Genomic DNA, 12,718 nt, shown 5'->3' with positions numbered 1-12,718 from the left:
AGCTCAGGATCTTGCCCAAGAGGCCGAGGCCTGGGGCAAAGGAGACCTCAGAGAGCACCTCCCTGGGGAATCTGGCCAGGGCCCAAACGAAGAGATACGGCGCGCATATCGGCACATTTTTGTGAGTTCACGACCGCGCGCAACACGCCGCGTGCACGACGTTAGGGAGCCGTGTCCCCGCGGGCGAGCTCGCGCTCACGTCCCGGGGGCTAGAGCTCGGCGCCCGGGGCCCGGGAAAAGCCTCGCCCCGCCTCCTCGCCCGGAGACGGCGCCTGCGCACTGGGTTACATTAAGCCTTTTCTCACGCTGTCGGTCCAGCTCGGGGGGCGCTTGTGCGCACGCGCCAAATGCGCCCGCCGGGAAGAAAGTCACGTGGCGGCCGCCGCAGGCGCCGCGGAGGAGACAACAACGTCGTTTCCGCTTCCGCTACCTCTTCCTCTTCCGGTCCTCGAGGACGCCGTACCGGCTGGGTCTCCTGCTCCCGCCCGGGTGTGGGAGGCGACGTTCGTCATGGCGATGTTTGAGCAGATGAGAGCGAACGTGGGCAAGTTGCTCAAGGGTATCGACAGGTCTGAGCCCGGCCGGAGGAGCGCTGCGGCCGCGCGGCGTGGTGGGCGGGATTTTGTAGAGGCCGCAAGGGGTGGTCGGGTCCTAACTTGGCCCGGGGGAGGCTTTCCCGCTTCTGGAGGAGTGTGAGGAAACGGCCCCACAGGGGCCTACCTCGCAGTGCTCGCCTTTTTCATTGCTTTAAGGTCTCCCTCTGCTTCTCCGCACTCTGCTCCTCAGCCTCTCACCTTTTCATCTCCTTGTTTCGTGTCATGCCTTTTCATCTCCTTTTTTCTTACCTCTCATGCCATTGCTTTAGCACACGGCACTGAAATCTATTCCATCAGCGCTGGGCAGTGCTGGGGAACCAGAGGTGACCAAGACAGCCCCGGCCCATGCTTTCATGGGGGTCCCCAGTTCAGAATCCATACTAACCGGGCAATAGGCAGTGATAGCCAGCAATCGTCGGGGCCGGGATTGGGGAAGCCGAGCCGGAGAGGATGGGGATAAACCAGGATGGGGGCCTGAGGAGGGGGGAAGGGGATGAGTGGCAGAGATATCCAGGAGGCCTGGTGTACAGGTTGTGAGACATCTGGGAAAGACCCAGGGCTCTGATGGGGGTCAGAGCTCAGGCTTAGGTGTGTAATGTGGATAAGTGTTATTAGAGGTTATGGAGCTGATTCAAGACTTTGATACAGGGGCAGCCCCGGTGGCCCAGCGGTTTAGCGCCGCCTGTAGCCCAGGGCGTGATCCTGGAGACACCGGATCGAGTCCCGCATGGGGCTTCCTGCATGGAGCCCGCTTCTGTGTCTCTGCTCCCCTCTCTCTCTCTCTGAATGAATGAATGAATGAATAAATAAATAAATCTAAAAAAAAAAAAAAAGACTTTGATACAGTTGCAGGTTACAGTGGCCTTCTCCTCTCTACCCAGAGTGACTGGCCTCAGCTCCTGTTTCTTCTCTGCTCACCCATCTTGATTCTTCTGTAGGTACAATCCTGAGAATCTGGCCACCCTGGAGCGGTATGTGGAAACACAGGCCAAGGAGAATGCCTACGATCTGGAAGCCAACCTGGCTGTCCTGAAGCTGTGAGTCTCTGCCTTCACCCCCGCCTGCATGACAGTGTAGCCCGCAGCGTGCCACTCTCAACATTGGATGAGGCCAGAGTTGGGGGGTAGTCTTCCGGATGTGACTTCTCTTGGTGTGTAAGACAAGGAAGCCAAAAGAGTTGGGGCAGAAGGAGAGGTAGTTTTTTAAAAAATTAATTGCAAAAAAAAAAAAAAAAAATTAATTGCAGTTTGCACGAATAGGTTGGTACAAAACACAAAAATATGGCTAAATAAGTATAAGTGCAAACCTGTGTGGACATCACACTTATTACAAAATTGAGTGTTGTCAGGTTCCCAGGCTCTTTGCCTTGTGTGCTTTCTGCCAGCCACCTCACCCCTGCCCTGGTAACCACTTTTATGCTCTCATGGTCTGGCTTCATGTGAGTTGACCACACAAGCATGCATCCTGATTAGCTTGGCTCAGGTTTGCCTGCGTTGGATATGACATAAATAGTATGTGACGTGAGCTTTTCTGCATCTGGCATCTTCTGCTTAGCACCAGGGTTGTGAGATGGATCCATTTTTTCCTGCAGCTGCAATTTGTCATTTTAGTATAGTGCTTCACTGTGTTTTAATTACCCTTTTTCCTGCTGATGGGCATTTGCATCCTTTCCCCACAGCCTGTATTGTCATGCTGTCAGTTACATAATTTTTATACATTGTCTCAGTTTGGGTGTCTGTAAAGGGGAGATAAGAACACTTTGTATTTGTGAGGTTGTTAAGATTGTTACTGGTGTAACTGCTGCTTAATGAGCACTCATAGTGTGGTAGCTACTGCGCTGTAAGCTTTGTATGTATTAACTCAGATGTCGTACTGTCTTTGTGAAGTAGATAGGGTTGTTATTGTCCCTTCTTGGAGGGGACTGATGCACAGAGAATTTAAAAGAACTAGTTCAAGGTCACTTGTCAGGGAAGTTTGAACCCAAGCAGTCTGGTTCCAGAACCTCAACCACTGCTTTAGACTATACTTAGGTATTGGTTTGTTTGTGACCACTTAACAGTATTTGCCTTACAGAATGGTTGAGAGGATTAACTGTTCCCATCCACAAACAGGAAAGTGGGTCAGGGAGGTTAAGGTCACAGAGCCAGAGTGCTGTGTTTGGGGTTGGAGCCCAGGCACATGCCAATTCCTGAGCTCTGAGCCACACAGTACTGGGTATCTGGTGAGGCCCAGGGACCTGAAGAGGTCTGGGCCTATTGCTCTGTCTCTTGTTTCCCTTCTCAGGTACCAATTCAACCCAGCCTTCTTTCAAACTACGGTCACTGCCCAGATCCTGCTAAAGGCCCTCACCAACCTGCCCCACACCGACTTCACACTGTGCAAGTGCATGATCGATCAGGCACATGTATCCTTCCAGCTTATCCGTCCGGCCGGGTGTGTAGGACGGGGTGGGGGCAAGGTAGATGAACTCCCAGGGAAGTGGTCTGTGGGTTCAGCCACAAACTCCTGGATTTGGTGCAGTACTGGGTGGGACATTTTGGTGGCTGCAACAGACCCGGCCCCTGCCCTCACAGGGCTCACAGTCCAGTGGCGGAGATGAGCCCTCTGTCATTGACAGCCTGCAGTAGTCAGGGGTTGGGGTTTAGGGAAGCCAGGGGAGGCACCTCTTAGGAAAGGCTTCTTGGAGGAGGGAATCTCTGAAAGGAGGGAATGTCAGTTAAGGAAGGGTGATCTGGGCGGAGGGAATAAATATGTAAGGAGGCCTGGAGAAAAAAGATGAGGTCAGTGCTCTTTTAGAGGCAGTAGAGGAAGATTTCAGCACGGATTTCAAAATGCAATTTGAAGGGCACTGGGAAGCCATAGAAGGCTTTGAAACCACACAGTAAGATGGGTAGATTTATGCTTTGAAAGGATTCCTGTGATGGTTGTAGCTGAGTGAAGGCCACCAGGCAAGAGGCAGTGGGCAGGAAGAGCTGGATCGTTAGCTGAGCTTCATTGTGTGTATCTTCTGTGTCTGGCTCAGTGCTGGCCTTCAGTGAATAAAGGTTGAGTGAAAATAAACTGGCTCCTTCCCACCACCTCGCCCCACTTTGCTCTGGTCTGCTGTTTGGTAACTTGTCCACCACTTGGCCAGGTGATCCTCCCACTGTCCTGTGATTACCTGACAAGCTTGGCAGAGTCTCCCTCCATGCTAGGCCCTGTCTTCTAGCGCTCGCAGTCCCAATGCCATCACACTTAACCTGCCAATTGATATCTGAGTTGAGAAATGATGGCTTCCTCTTTGAACCTGCTCTGCCAAAGTGGGTCCGTAGAAGTACCTGCCTTCTGAGAGATTGTCTTCCTCCCCCAGGGGTCTTTTCTGGTGGCTTTTCAAAAACAAAACAAAACAAAAAAAAGCATACAGTACACTGTTAGAAGTGTGGAAAAGTATACAGTGGAAAAATGACAAGGCTTCATCCCTCCCCTGTCCCACAGCCACCCTATTCCCCTTCCAGGAGGCAACAGATGCTTGCAGTTCTTGGGTACGTTTCCACAGATAACCCTAGAGTCACACAAGTAGTGTGTGTTCACATACACATGTGTGTCCATCCCCACCCAGATAGTGGGCTCTTATGCATGTTGGTCTGCATCTTGCTTTTTCGTATCCCAGTGTGTCTTGTCGAGTCTCCACGTTGGTTCTCTGAGAGTTGCCTTGATCCCAGTGTGTGGATGGGCCAGCCATTGGTTTAATGTCTCCATCGCTGGATTGTCTATTGCCTTTAGCAGCCGTGTTGCGATGAACCGAAGGTGGGCGGCAGTAGGTGGTGGGCCCAGCGGCAGCCTCCTAAGGTTCAGGGCTTTTTTCCCTTAACACTCTCCCCTTAGCAAGAAGAACGGCCAATCCGGCAGATTTTATACCTCGGAGACCTGCTGGAGACCTGCCACTTCCAGGCCTTCTGGGTAATTTGGCTCCAGGGGCAGGGTGGGTGGCTGGGCTGAGTGGGGCAGGCTGCTGAGCTGCACAAGAATGCACATTTGTCATCTGCCTGCATAACTGTGAGCAGTCCCATGCTCAGTCTTTACAAGTGTGACCACATGGACTTGTCATCCTCGCACTGAGCCAGGATTCCCATGTTGTCCTAGGGCACACATGCATGAACCCTGTCTGTCCTTCCTGTTGAAGTCCTCCATCCTCTGGATGCTCCCTCCCTTTCTTGCTCAAACTGGAGTCCCATCCTCCACTTCTGTAGTTTTTCCCAGTGGGGTGCCAAGGGTCCTTCTCACCTGTCGTTCCCAGACCCATCTCTCTCCCACTGAAACCCTGCAGTCCTGAAGCTTGATATTGGCACTTCCTGCCCCACCTAGTTGGTTTGAGCCCCCTGACGACCGCTCTTCCTTTCATGAATAACAGTTCCAACTCACTGCCACTTGCAGGACCTTAGCGTCCGTCCTCCTTGTGACCTTGGCCCTCTCCCGGTCATGCCCTAGAGCAACTCTCAGTGCATTGGATCCCTGAGGAGTTAAACAAATTGATAGTTGATAGTTGATAGTTGATTCCGAGCCTCAGAGTCTGATATAATTGGCCTGAATGTGGTCTAGGTGTTGGGATATTAAGCAGTTACCCCCAGTGTTTCTGATGCCCAGGGAACATGGGGAGCCACTACCCAGTTCCTGTCTTCAGCAGTGATTGCTCCCTTCTCTGCCCACGAATGTCAAACATAATCCACCCTCTGACTACTTCCTCCTAACATTCTAGCTCACCCCTGTGAGGTCTCCAGCCTGGTGTTCTTGGGCCTGACCAGCGGCCCTGGTCCTCTGTTGGGCTTCCTCCTCCAGCATAAATCTGTACCTGAGACCATGAGAGAGAGAGAGGCTGGAGGAAGGCCTGTTAGATCCACTGTGCTCCTCATCTCCTGGCCTAGTGTCTAGCTCGCTCCCATCTCTTCACACTCTTCATCCCCTCTCCTCCCTCCCGTCTCAATCTCAATTTGAGCTCGTCTGCCTTGTTTTGTGGGAAAAGAGAAGCAGCCAAAGCAGAACTCCCACGCATTACTGCTCTTGGCCTCGACATTGACTGGTAGCTGACTGAACACTTTTCTGTTTGAGAGGGTGAATCGTCACTCCCCATCTCAGGCCACCCCTCAACTGGTGCACAGTTCCCCTTCCCTCTCACCCACTCAGCAGCATAACACCAGCACCTCTCCCTACTCTCACAGGGCAGCAAATTTGGCCTTCCCTGATTGTTTCTGTCATCAGACCACGCCTGCTGTATAGTTAGTTCTACACTACAAAAAGAGAACTCTCCCTGAACCTCCACGTTCACCTTTGTCTCTTGCTCTCTTTCTCTGTTCCCCGTTGAGCAGAAAGTCTCCCATCCCAGGAAATCCCTCAGGGGTTGGGTGGAGGGGGACTGTTGGTTACTCGTGCTCGCGGGAGGGGTTGCCTGTGCTGTCTCTCTTCTCCTTGCTCACTTGAACCCACTGCACTCACTTCATTCAGGCTTTTGTGATCAGCCTTCTTTCCCCCAGTCTCCAACATAAACATGAGCACGCATGCACCATGATACCCATACTGTCTGCCCTGTTGGCCTCCTCTGATGGGGATGCCACACTGTTCTCTCAAATCCTTTTATCATCTGGCCCTCATGACAATTACTCTCCTATATATCCTTCTGTCTCACTGGCTGCTCCCCTTCATTGTCCTTGTAGGTTCTTCATTTCCTGCAGTACTGTTGGAGGGAGCTCTTGTTGGGAGGGTGACCTTAAAGTGGGCGTGTGCATGGTGTGTCTGATGAGGAGCAGCGAGGAGTCCCCCATGGCTGGAGCAAAGGGCTGAGGAGGGTGAGGTGACAGGCAGATCCTGTGAGGCCTTGTAGGCCAAGGTGGGACACTTGGCCTTTTCTCTGAGTGAGATAGGAGCAGGAGGAGGTAGGTGAGTGCAGTTAGCTAATCTGTCTCTGTTCCCTCTTTGGATGTGTGGTTTCTGCCTGCCTGATTCAAACACCAGCTCTGAGGTTTGGGGCAAGTCACTTAGCTGCTCTGAGCCTTACTTTTTTCATCTCTAAAAGTGGACAAAAAGGGGCAGCCCCAGTGGCGCAGCGGTTTAGCGCCGCCTGCAGCCCAGGGCGTGATTCTGGAGACCCAGGATCGAGTCCCACATCAGGCTCCCTGCATGGGGCCTGCTTCTCCCTCTGCCTGTGTCTCTGCCTCTCTCTCTCTCTCTCTCTCTCTCTCTCTCTCTGAATGAATAAATAAATAAATCTTTAAAAAAATAAAAAAATAAAAAAAATAAAAGTGGACAAAAATAGTACCTTACATCATAGGGTTGCATAGAGAAAAAAAGCTGGCATGTGGGGTGAATGCCCAAGTGTCAGCTTCTATTGCTAATTTTGTTAACTGTAATAATCTTGATGTTACTAACATTATCATTGCCCTCCAGCAAGCCCTGGATGAAAACATGGACCTCCTGGAAGGTATAACCGGCTTCGAAGACTCAGTCCGAAAATGTAAGTCCCTCTCGGAGCCTGGGCTCCCCAGGGGGAAGGGGTAGGGAGTGGCAGCAAGGTCCCAGGAATGACCACCATCTTCGTTCCTTATCTCTGCAGTTATCTGCCACGTTGTGGGCATCACTTATCAGCACATTGATCGCTGGCTGCTGGCTGAGATGCTTGGGGACCTGACAGGTAAGGCCTCTTTGGGTCTCTGGTGCCAATCGAGGAGGCTGGTCAGGGGCCGTGGGCCTCAGTCAGCTCCTCAGATGGACTCATCCCTGCCTCAACAAGTCATTGACTTGACAAGTCAAGTCAATAACAGCCCAGCTTATTATTGAGGGAGTAAGAAACTGGTATAAAACATACCCTTAAAAAAAAAAAAGTACCATTCCTTGGGGGGAGATGCCATGGCATTCATTTATTTTATTCTACGTAAGTTATTTGAATGCCTTCTGTGTACCAGACTGTTCTAGGCCTTAGGGATACAGCAGTGAACGAAACAATGGCTCAGATTTGTTCTCACAGAAGTAGCAAAACAGATAACAAAATGAGATGTATAAGTCTAATGTCAAGTCATGCAAGACAGCTCAAGGGGCTAAGGTGAATAGATGCTTCGGTGGAGTCAGGCAGGCAGCCTGAGAGCTGAGCAAACCAGAGAATGCTGAGACAGGGGCGTGTCTGTCTTGTTTACAGAGCCGCCAGGGTACCTGGTGGGAGCACAATGAGGGAGGGGCAGAGCTGAGGGTGGAGAAGTGGTAGGAGGGAGATCCTCAGATACTATGGGGCCTCCTGAGGACTTAGTCCTTTGTCCTGAGTGAGCTGGAGCCGCAGGGAGGGACATGATCAGATTTGTGTTTTTAAAAGATTCTTCCAGGGGCACCTAGGTAGCCCAGTGGAGTTAATCGTCCAACTCTTGATCTCAACTTAGGTCTTGATCTCAGAGTTGTGAGTTCAGGCCCTGTGTTGAGCTCCATGCTGGGCATGGAGCCTACTTTAAATATAATAAGTGGGGATCCTTGGGTGGCTCAGCGGTTTAGCGCCTGCCTTTGGCCCAGGGCGAGACTTTGGAGCCCCAGGATCGAATCCCATGTCGGGCTCCGGTATGGAGCCTGCTTCTCCCTCCTCCTGTGTCTCTGCCTCTCTCTATGTCTGTCATAAATAATTGAACAAATAAATCTTTAAAAAAATAATAATAAATATAATAAGTAAAAAAATAAAAGATCCTTCCAGAAAGAAAGAAGAAAGGAAAGAGAAGCATGTTTGTGTATTTATTCATTTTTGGAAAAGATACACAGGAAGAAAAATAAAACTAAGGAAAATGGTTACTCCTTGGGAGGTTGGGGATGAGCACAGGGAGAGAGAGCTGTGGGTGGGGGGTGAGATTTGTCTAAGTACCTTATTTGGATAGGTTTGCCTTTTGATCCAGTAGTTTGTGTGTATGCCCCCAGACACAATTTTTTAGCAGAAGCTAACTTTTATTGGACACTGTGTATCAGGCTGTGTTTTAAGTGCTTTACATCAGGTAGATGTTTTATATCCTGAAAAGTGAAAGTATCCTGAAAAGGAGTGAAACAACCCTTAGACTTGAATCAGAAGAGAGGGAGATGAATTTATCAAATTGCTCAGGGTCACACAAAAGAGTGACTTCAAGTAGTAGGATATTTTTTGGCTGTACCTTCTACCTTCTTACTGGCATGTTTTTTAAGAGCAAAACGGCCTGCAAATTCTCAACTGATGCTTTGGGCTTATGGTTAGTGATAGTGATGGCATAATTTTAAAACCATCTCAACGTTGTGTGGCAAAGCAGAGAAGGGAGCTGTTGGAAACCAAGACTTGTGCTGGGAGAGAAAGGGGGCAGAAAAATCAAAGAAGTGGTGACAAAAGCCCTGCTCCATAACTGTGGGAAAGCTGGCAGGCTCCCTCTGGCTGCTGTTTGGAGAATGAATTGCAGAAATGCAAGCCTGGCAGCTGGAGCTCCTGGTGGCCCCTGAAGCAGTTGAGTGGGGAAGGCACCCTGGCCTTCAGCTGCCTGGTACTGGGGGATTGGGGTGACTGAGCCCCTGCACGGCCTGTGTCACCCACAGACAGCCAGCTAAAAGTGTGGATGAGCAAGTATGGCTGGAGCGCAGATGAGTCAGGCCAGATCTTCATCTGTAGCCAAGAGGAGAGCATCAAGCCCAAGAACATCGTGGAGAAGATCGACTTTGACAGTGAGTGGTGGCCCCACGCTTCTGGCTGTGGGACTAAGGAGGTGCCTGTTGACAGGAACTTTCGTAGATACAGTCTGGTTCAGGGCCAGGAAATTTGCATCTGCCAGAGTCCATTGACTTCTCTCACAGGGCTGCCTGCAGAGGCTGAATGACAGTGGAATGATGGGTGTCCTTCCCCAGGACCCTGCAGGGCTTGGACAGGCCTTGCAGGGTGTCTCCACACCCTTACTGGTCCCAGGGGCTCTGTCGTAAAGTGAGTGAGAACCCAGAGCCAGGGGGTAGGCTGCTCCCATACAACTGGGGTCCCCTCTCCATCTCTTGAGTGATTCTGGGGTCTTAAAATGTCTTGGTACAACGTGGCTTCCTGGTCCAAACCAGCTAATTTGGTACTGATCTGGGGATCAGGACTCAGTGGGCAATCATCTCTGTGCATGGGGCCTGTGGACCTTTGTTGAGGTTCTGGGTGAGAAGTCACTGTGGCAAAAGGCTCTACAGGAGGAGATGGAAATCCAGTGCTTAGAGTGTCTTGCAAGTGGCACGTAGTAAATGTTACTGTGATGGTGGTGAGAAGAGCAAGGAATTGTGCCAGGCATTGTTCTGAGCATGTCACTTAATCCTGGGACTATGTGGGGTAGATGCTTCGTGCAGATGGAGGAGCTGGTGTTAATGAACTTGCCTGAGGTCACCCACCTGGGAGGAGGCAGAGCTGTGATTCGGATGCAGGGCTCCTTGCTCCAGAGTCGAAATTCTTTTTATTATTTTAAGATTTCATGTATTTATTCATGTGAGACATAGGCAGAGGGAGCATCAGGCTCCTTCTGGGGAGCCCGATGTGGGACTCAATCCCAGGACCCTGGGATCATGACCTGAGTTGAAGGTGGATGCTAAACCACGGAGCCACCCAGGTGCCCCCAGAGTCGAGATTTTTTTAAACTACTGCCCCAAGTCGGGCACCTGGCTGCTCAGGAGAGCATGTGACTCTTATTCTCAGGTTCGGGAGTTCAGGCCCTGTGTTGGGCACAGAGATTACTTTAAAAAGAAACCAGGGACGCTTGGGTGGCTCAGTGGTTGAGCATCTGCCTTCAGCTCAGGGTGTGATCCCGGGATCCGGGATTAGTACTGCATTTAGCTCCCTGCAGGGAGCCAGCTTCTCCCTCTGCCTATGTTATATCTCTGCCTCTCTCTGTGTGTCTCTCATGAATAAATAAAATCTTGGAAAGGGAAGGGAAGAAGGGAAGGGAAGGGAAGGGAAGAAGGGAAGGGAAGGGAAGGAAGAGAAAGCAAACTGCCTTTGTGAAGGGGACCAGGGTCCAGAAAGGGGTTTGTGATATGCCACGCTTGAAGAATTCTGAGTGCCATGGTTGGTGGTTGGAGGCTGGTCTCCCAGTCTTCCCACGTTGACCTGCTCCCCTCTTCTCTTCTCAACAGGTGTGTCCAGCATTATGGCCTCCTCCCAGTAACCTGGCAGGTGTTTAATAAAGATTTGTTGATTTATTTTTTTGTCTCCCATTCCTTTTTTTTTTTTTTCCCGCCTCTGCCCTTTTTTTTGCCTCTGCCCTTCGCCCACTAGAGGGAGCCCGGGAGCAGGCCTCCGCCCACTCTGTGCGGGAGCCACCTCCATTCCGCATTACACACACACACACACACACACACACACACACACACAGTAGGGCTTGGCTTCCGGCTCCTTTCTTCCCTCCTACTTCCTCCCCTGCCCCTTTCCAGCAACCGACCTTCCACTCCCACCTTCCTGACCCATCGGGTCACCAGTAGGGAGCTGGCTGTGTGAATCAGCAAGGAGGAGGATGTGACTAGGATGTAGGAGTCCAGCCCTGCCCCTGGGTGCGGCCCTATCTCTTCTGCCCTCTGCCCTATCTCTTCAACACCTAGGTGGACAGGAGTGGGTTCCTGGTAAGGGGAGGCACAACCTTTGCCCCTTGGCCTCAGATGGGGGCACTAGTGGCCCCACAGTGGGCGGAGGAGTGAATGGGAGGGGTGGTGGGATTCAGCCTGCCTCTTACCCTGGCTACTGCTCAGCCCACCAAGCTGTGTGTCCTTGGCTTGGTGACTGCCTCCGTCTCAGTTTCTTCACCTGTGAAAGGGGGATGACACACCCTTGTCAGTTGTGGGGGATTCCATGATCTTCCAGCTAGGCCCCTCATTAGAGCCTAGCTCAAGGTTACAAACTAGTCCTCACCATTCTGCTTGGGGAGACTTTACCAAAAAATCAGGATTTTCAGCCAGGCCATTCCCCTGTCCCTCCCCATCCCCAAGTCGCAGCCTACAGTGGCCAGGAGGCCTAGCTGATGTTCCTTAATCTGCAGCTGGGTTGCTTCTCTGTCTTACACGGTAGGTATTCCAGAGTCTGGCAGGGTGACTTTGGTCAAGTGTCTTCACCTCTGATCCTGCTGTCTGCAGGAAGAAGGGGTAGAGACCACAGTGACTGCCTTTGGGGAAAAATAGAAGAAAAGACAAACCATCAGAGATGTCCAGCCCTTAATGTAAAATGAGGGAGTGTTACATTTCTGTAAGCCTTTACACATGAACTTTGCCTACGAAGAGGGCATTGACTGTGTCTGAGCTGTGCCCCCTTGGCCCTCCCTCATGTGTTTGCATTCACACCCATCATTCTTTTGAGGACACTGACAGGCAGGGCAGGGCAGGATAAACTTTGCCCTGAGTTCCAGACCTGAGCAGGAGCCAGGAAGCAAGATGTACCCAAGCCCTGGGGGCAAAAGGTGTCTCTAGCTCACAACTTGGGAGCCAGCTTTAAAGGAGGGGAGAGGGGCGTAGGACAATACTGGGACGCTGTTTGATTGTGTAAATTAAGGAAAAGGCACCTGCCACCCCATGTGAGTACAACTCCCACTCACCTACTCAGCAGGTGCCTTTGTGTAGAATACAACCTGCACAACTAACCGTGGCTGCTCAGCACCACAGCTTTTCCCACTTAGCCTGCTTTTGCTCTAGGTGGATCCTTTGAGCAGCTAAGAGACTTGGCTCTGGAGTAAGACAGTTCAAACCTCAGCCTACCAACCTGTTGGCAAATTGGTTAACCTTGTGCCTCAATTTTACAGCCAGGGAGAGTACCCACTTCAGAAGTTGCTGGGAGTTCATGCATCCGAAGAGTTGAGAACAGTTTGGCGTTTAGTAAGAGAATACGCTTGGTGCTTGTCTTGTTCACGTGGACTTGGGTGTATTTAGTTGCTTCCATAGTCTCTTCTTGGCACCCCAGTGTCTGTTCATGTCCCACCCTAAGAGGACACAGCCCTTTTTTGTTCACTAACTAGAATTAACAGTGGACTACAACAGGGGCGCCTGGCTGGCTCAGCCAGTAGAACATGCAACTCTTCATCTTGGGGTCATGAATTCAAGCCCCACATTGGGCATAGAATTTACTTAATAACATGTCAGAAATGAAGGGAGCTTTTAATTTAAACCTC

General features: G+C 51.1%; 1 protein-coding gene across 1 annotated transcript; it reads left to right on the top strand.

The window, feature by feature from the left end:
• Window positions 1-413: 413 nt before the first annotated feature.
• On the top strand, window positions 414-10,769 carry EIF3K (eukaryotic translation initiation factor 3 subunit K). Its single transcript, XM_041746473.1, has 8 exons — window positions 414-569; window positions 1,535-1,633; window positions 2,880-3,000; window positions 4,461-4,535; window positions 7,014-7,080; window positions 7,180-7,257; window positions 9,150-9,275; window positions 10,704-10,769. Exons 1-8 carry the CDS (start codon window positions 511-513, stop codon window positions 10,733-10,735), a joined length of 657 nt encoding a protein of 218 aa, XP_041602407.1. The 5' UTR covers window positions 414-510; the 3' UTR covers window positions 10,736-10,769.
• Window positions 10,770-12,718: the final 1,949 nt, after the last annotated feature.

The sequence above is a fragment of the Vulpes lagopus genome, chromosome 2, assembly GCF_018345385.1.
Source record: "Vulpes lagopus strain Blue_001 chromosome 2, ASM1834538v1, whole genome shotgun sequence".
Classification (NCBI taxonomy): Eukaryota; Metazoa; Chordata; class Mammalia; order Carnivora; family Canidae; genus Vulpes; species Vulpes lagopus.
Note: the sequence above shows the minus strand (reverse complement) of the source record. Positions and strands in the feature narration are given on the sequence as shown.

Excerpts from the sequence above, each read along its gene's own strand:
- EIF3K (XM_041746473.1), top strand. The coding sequence starts at position 511 with ATGGCGATGTTTGAGCAGATGAGAGCGAACGTGGGCAAGTTGCTCAAG. Across the intron at positions 1,634-2,879 it reads AACCTGGCTGTCCTGAAGCT|GTACCAATTCAACCCAGCCT; the intron begins GTGAGTCTCTGC and ends TTCCCTTCTCAG. Across the intron at positions 7,258-9,149 it reads GATGCTTGGGGACCTGACAG|ACAGCCAGCTAAAAGTGTGG; the intron begins GTAAGGCCTCTT and ends TGTCACCCACAG.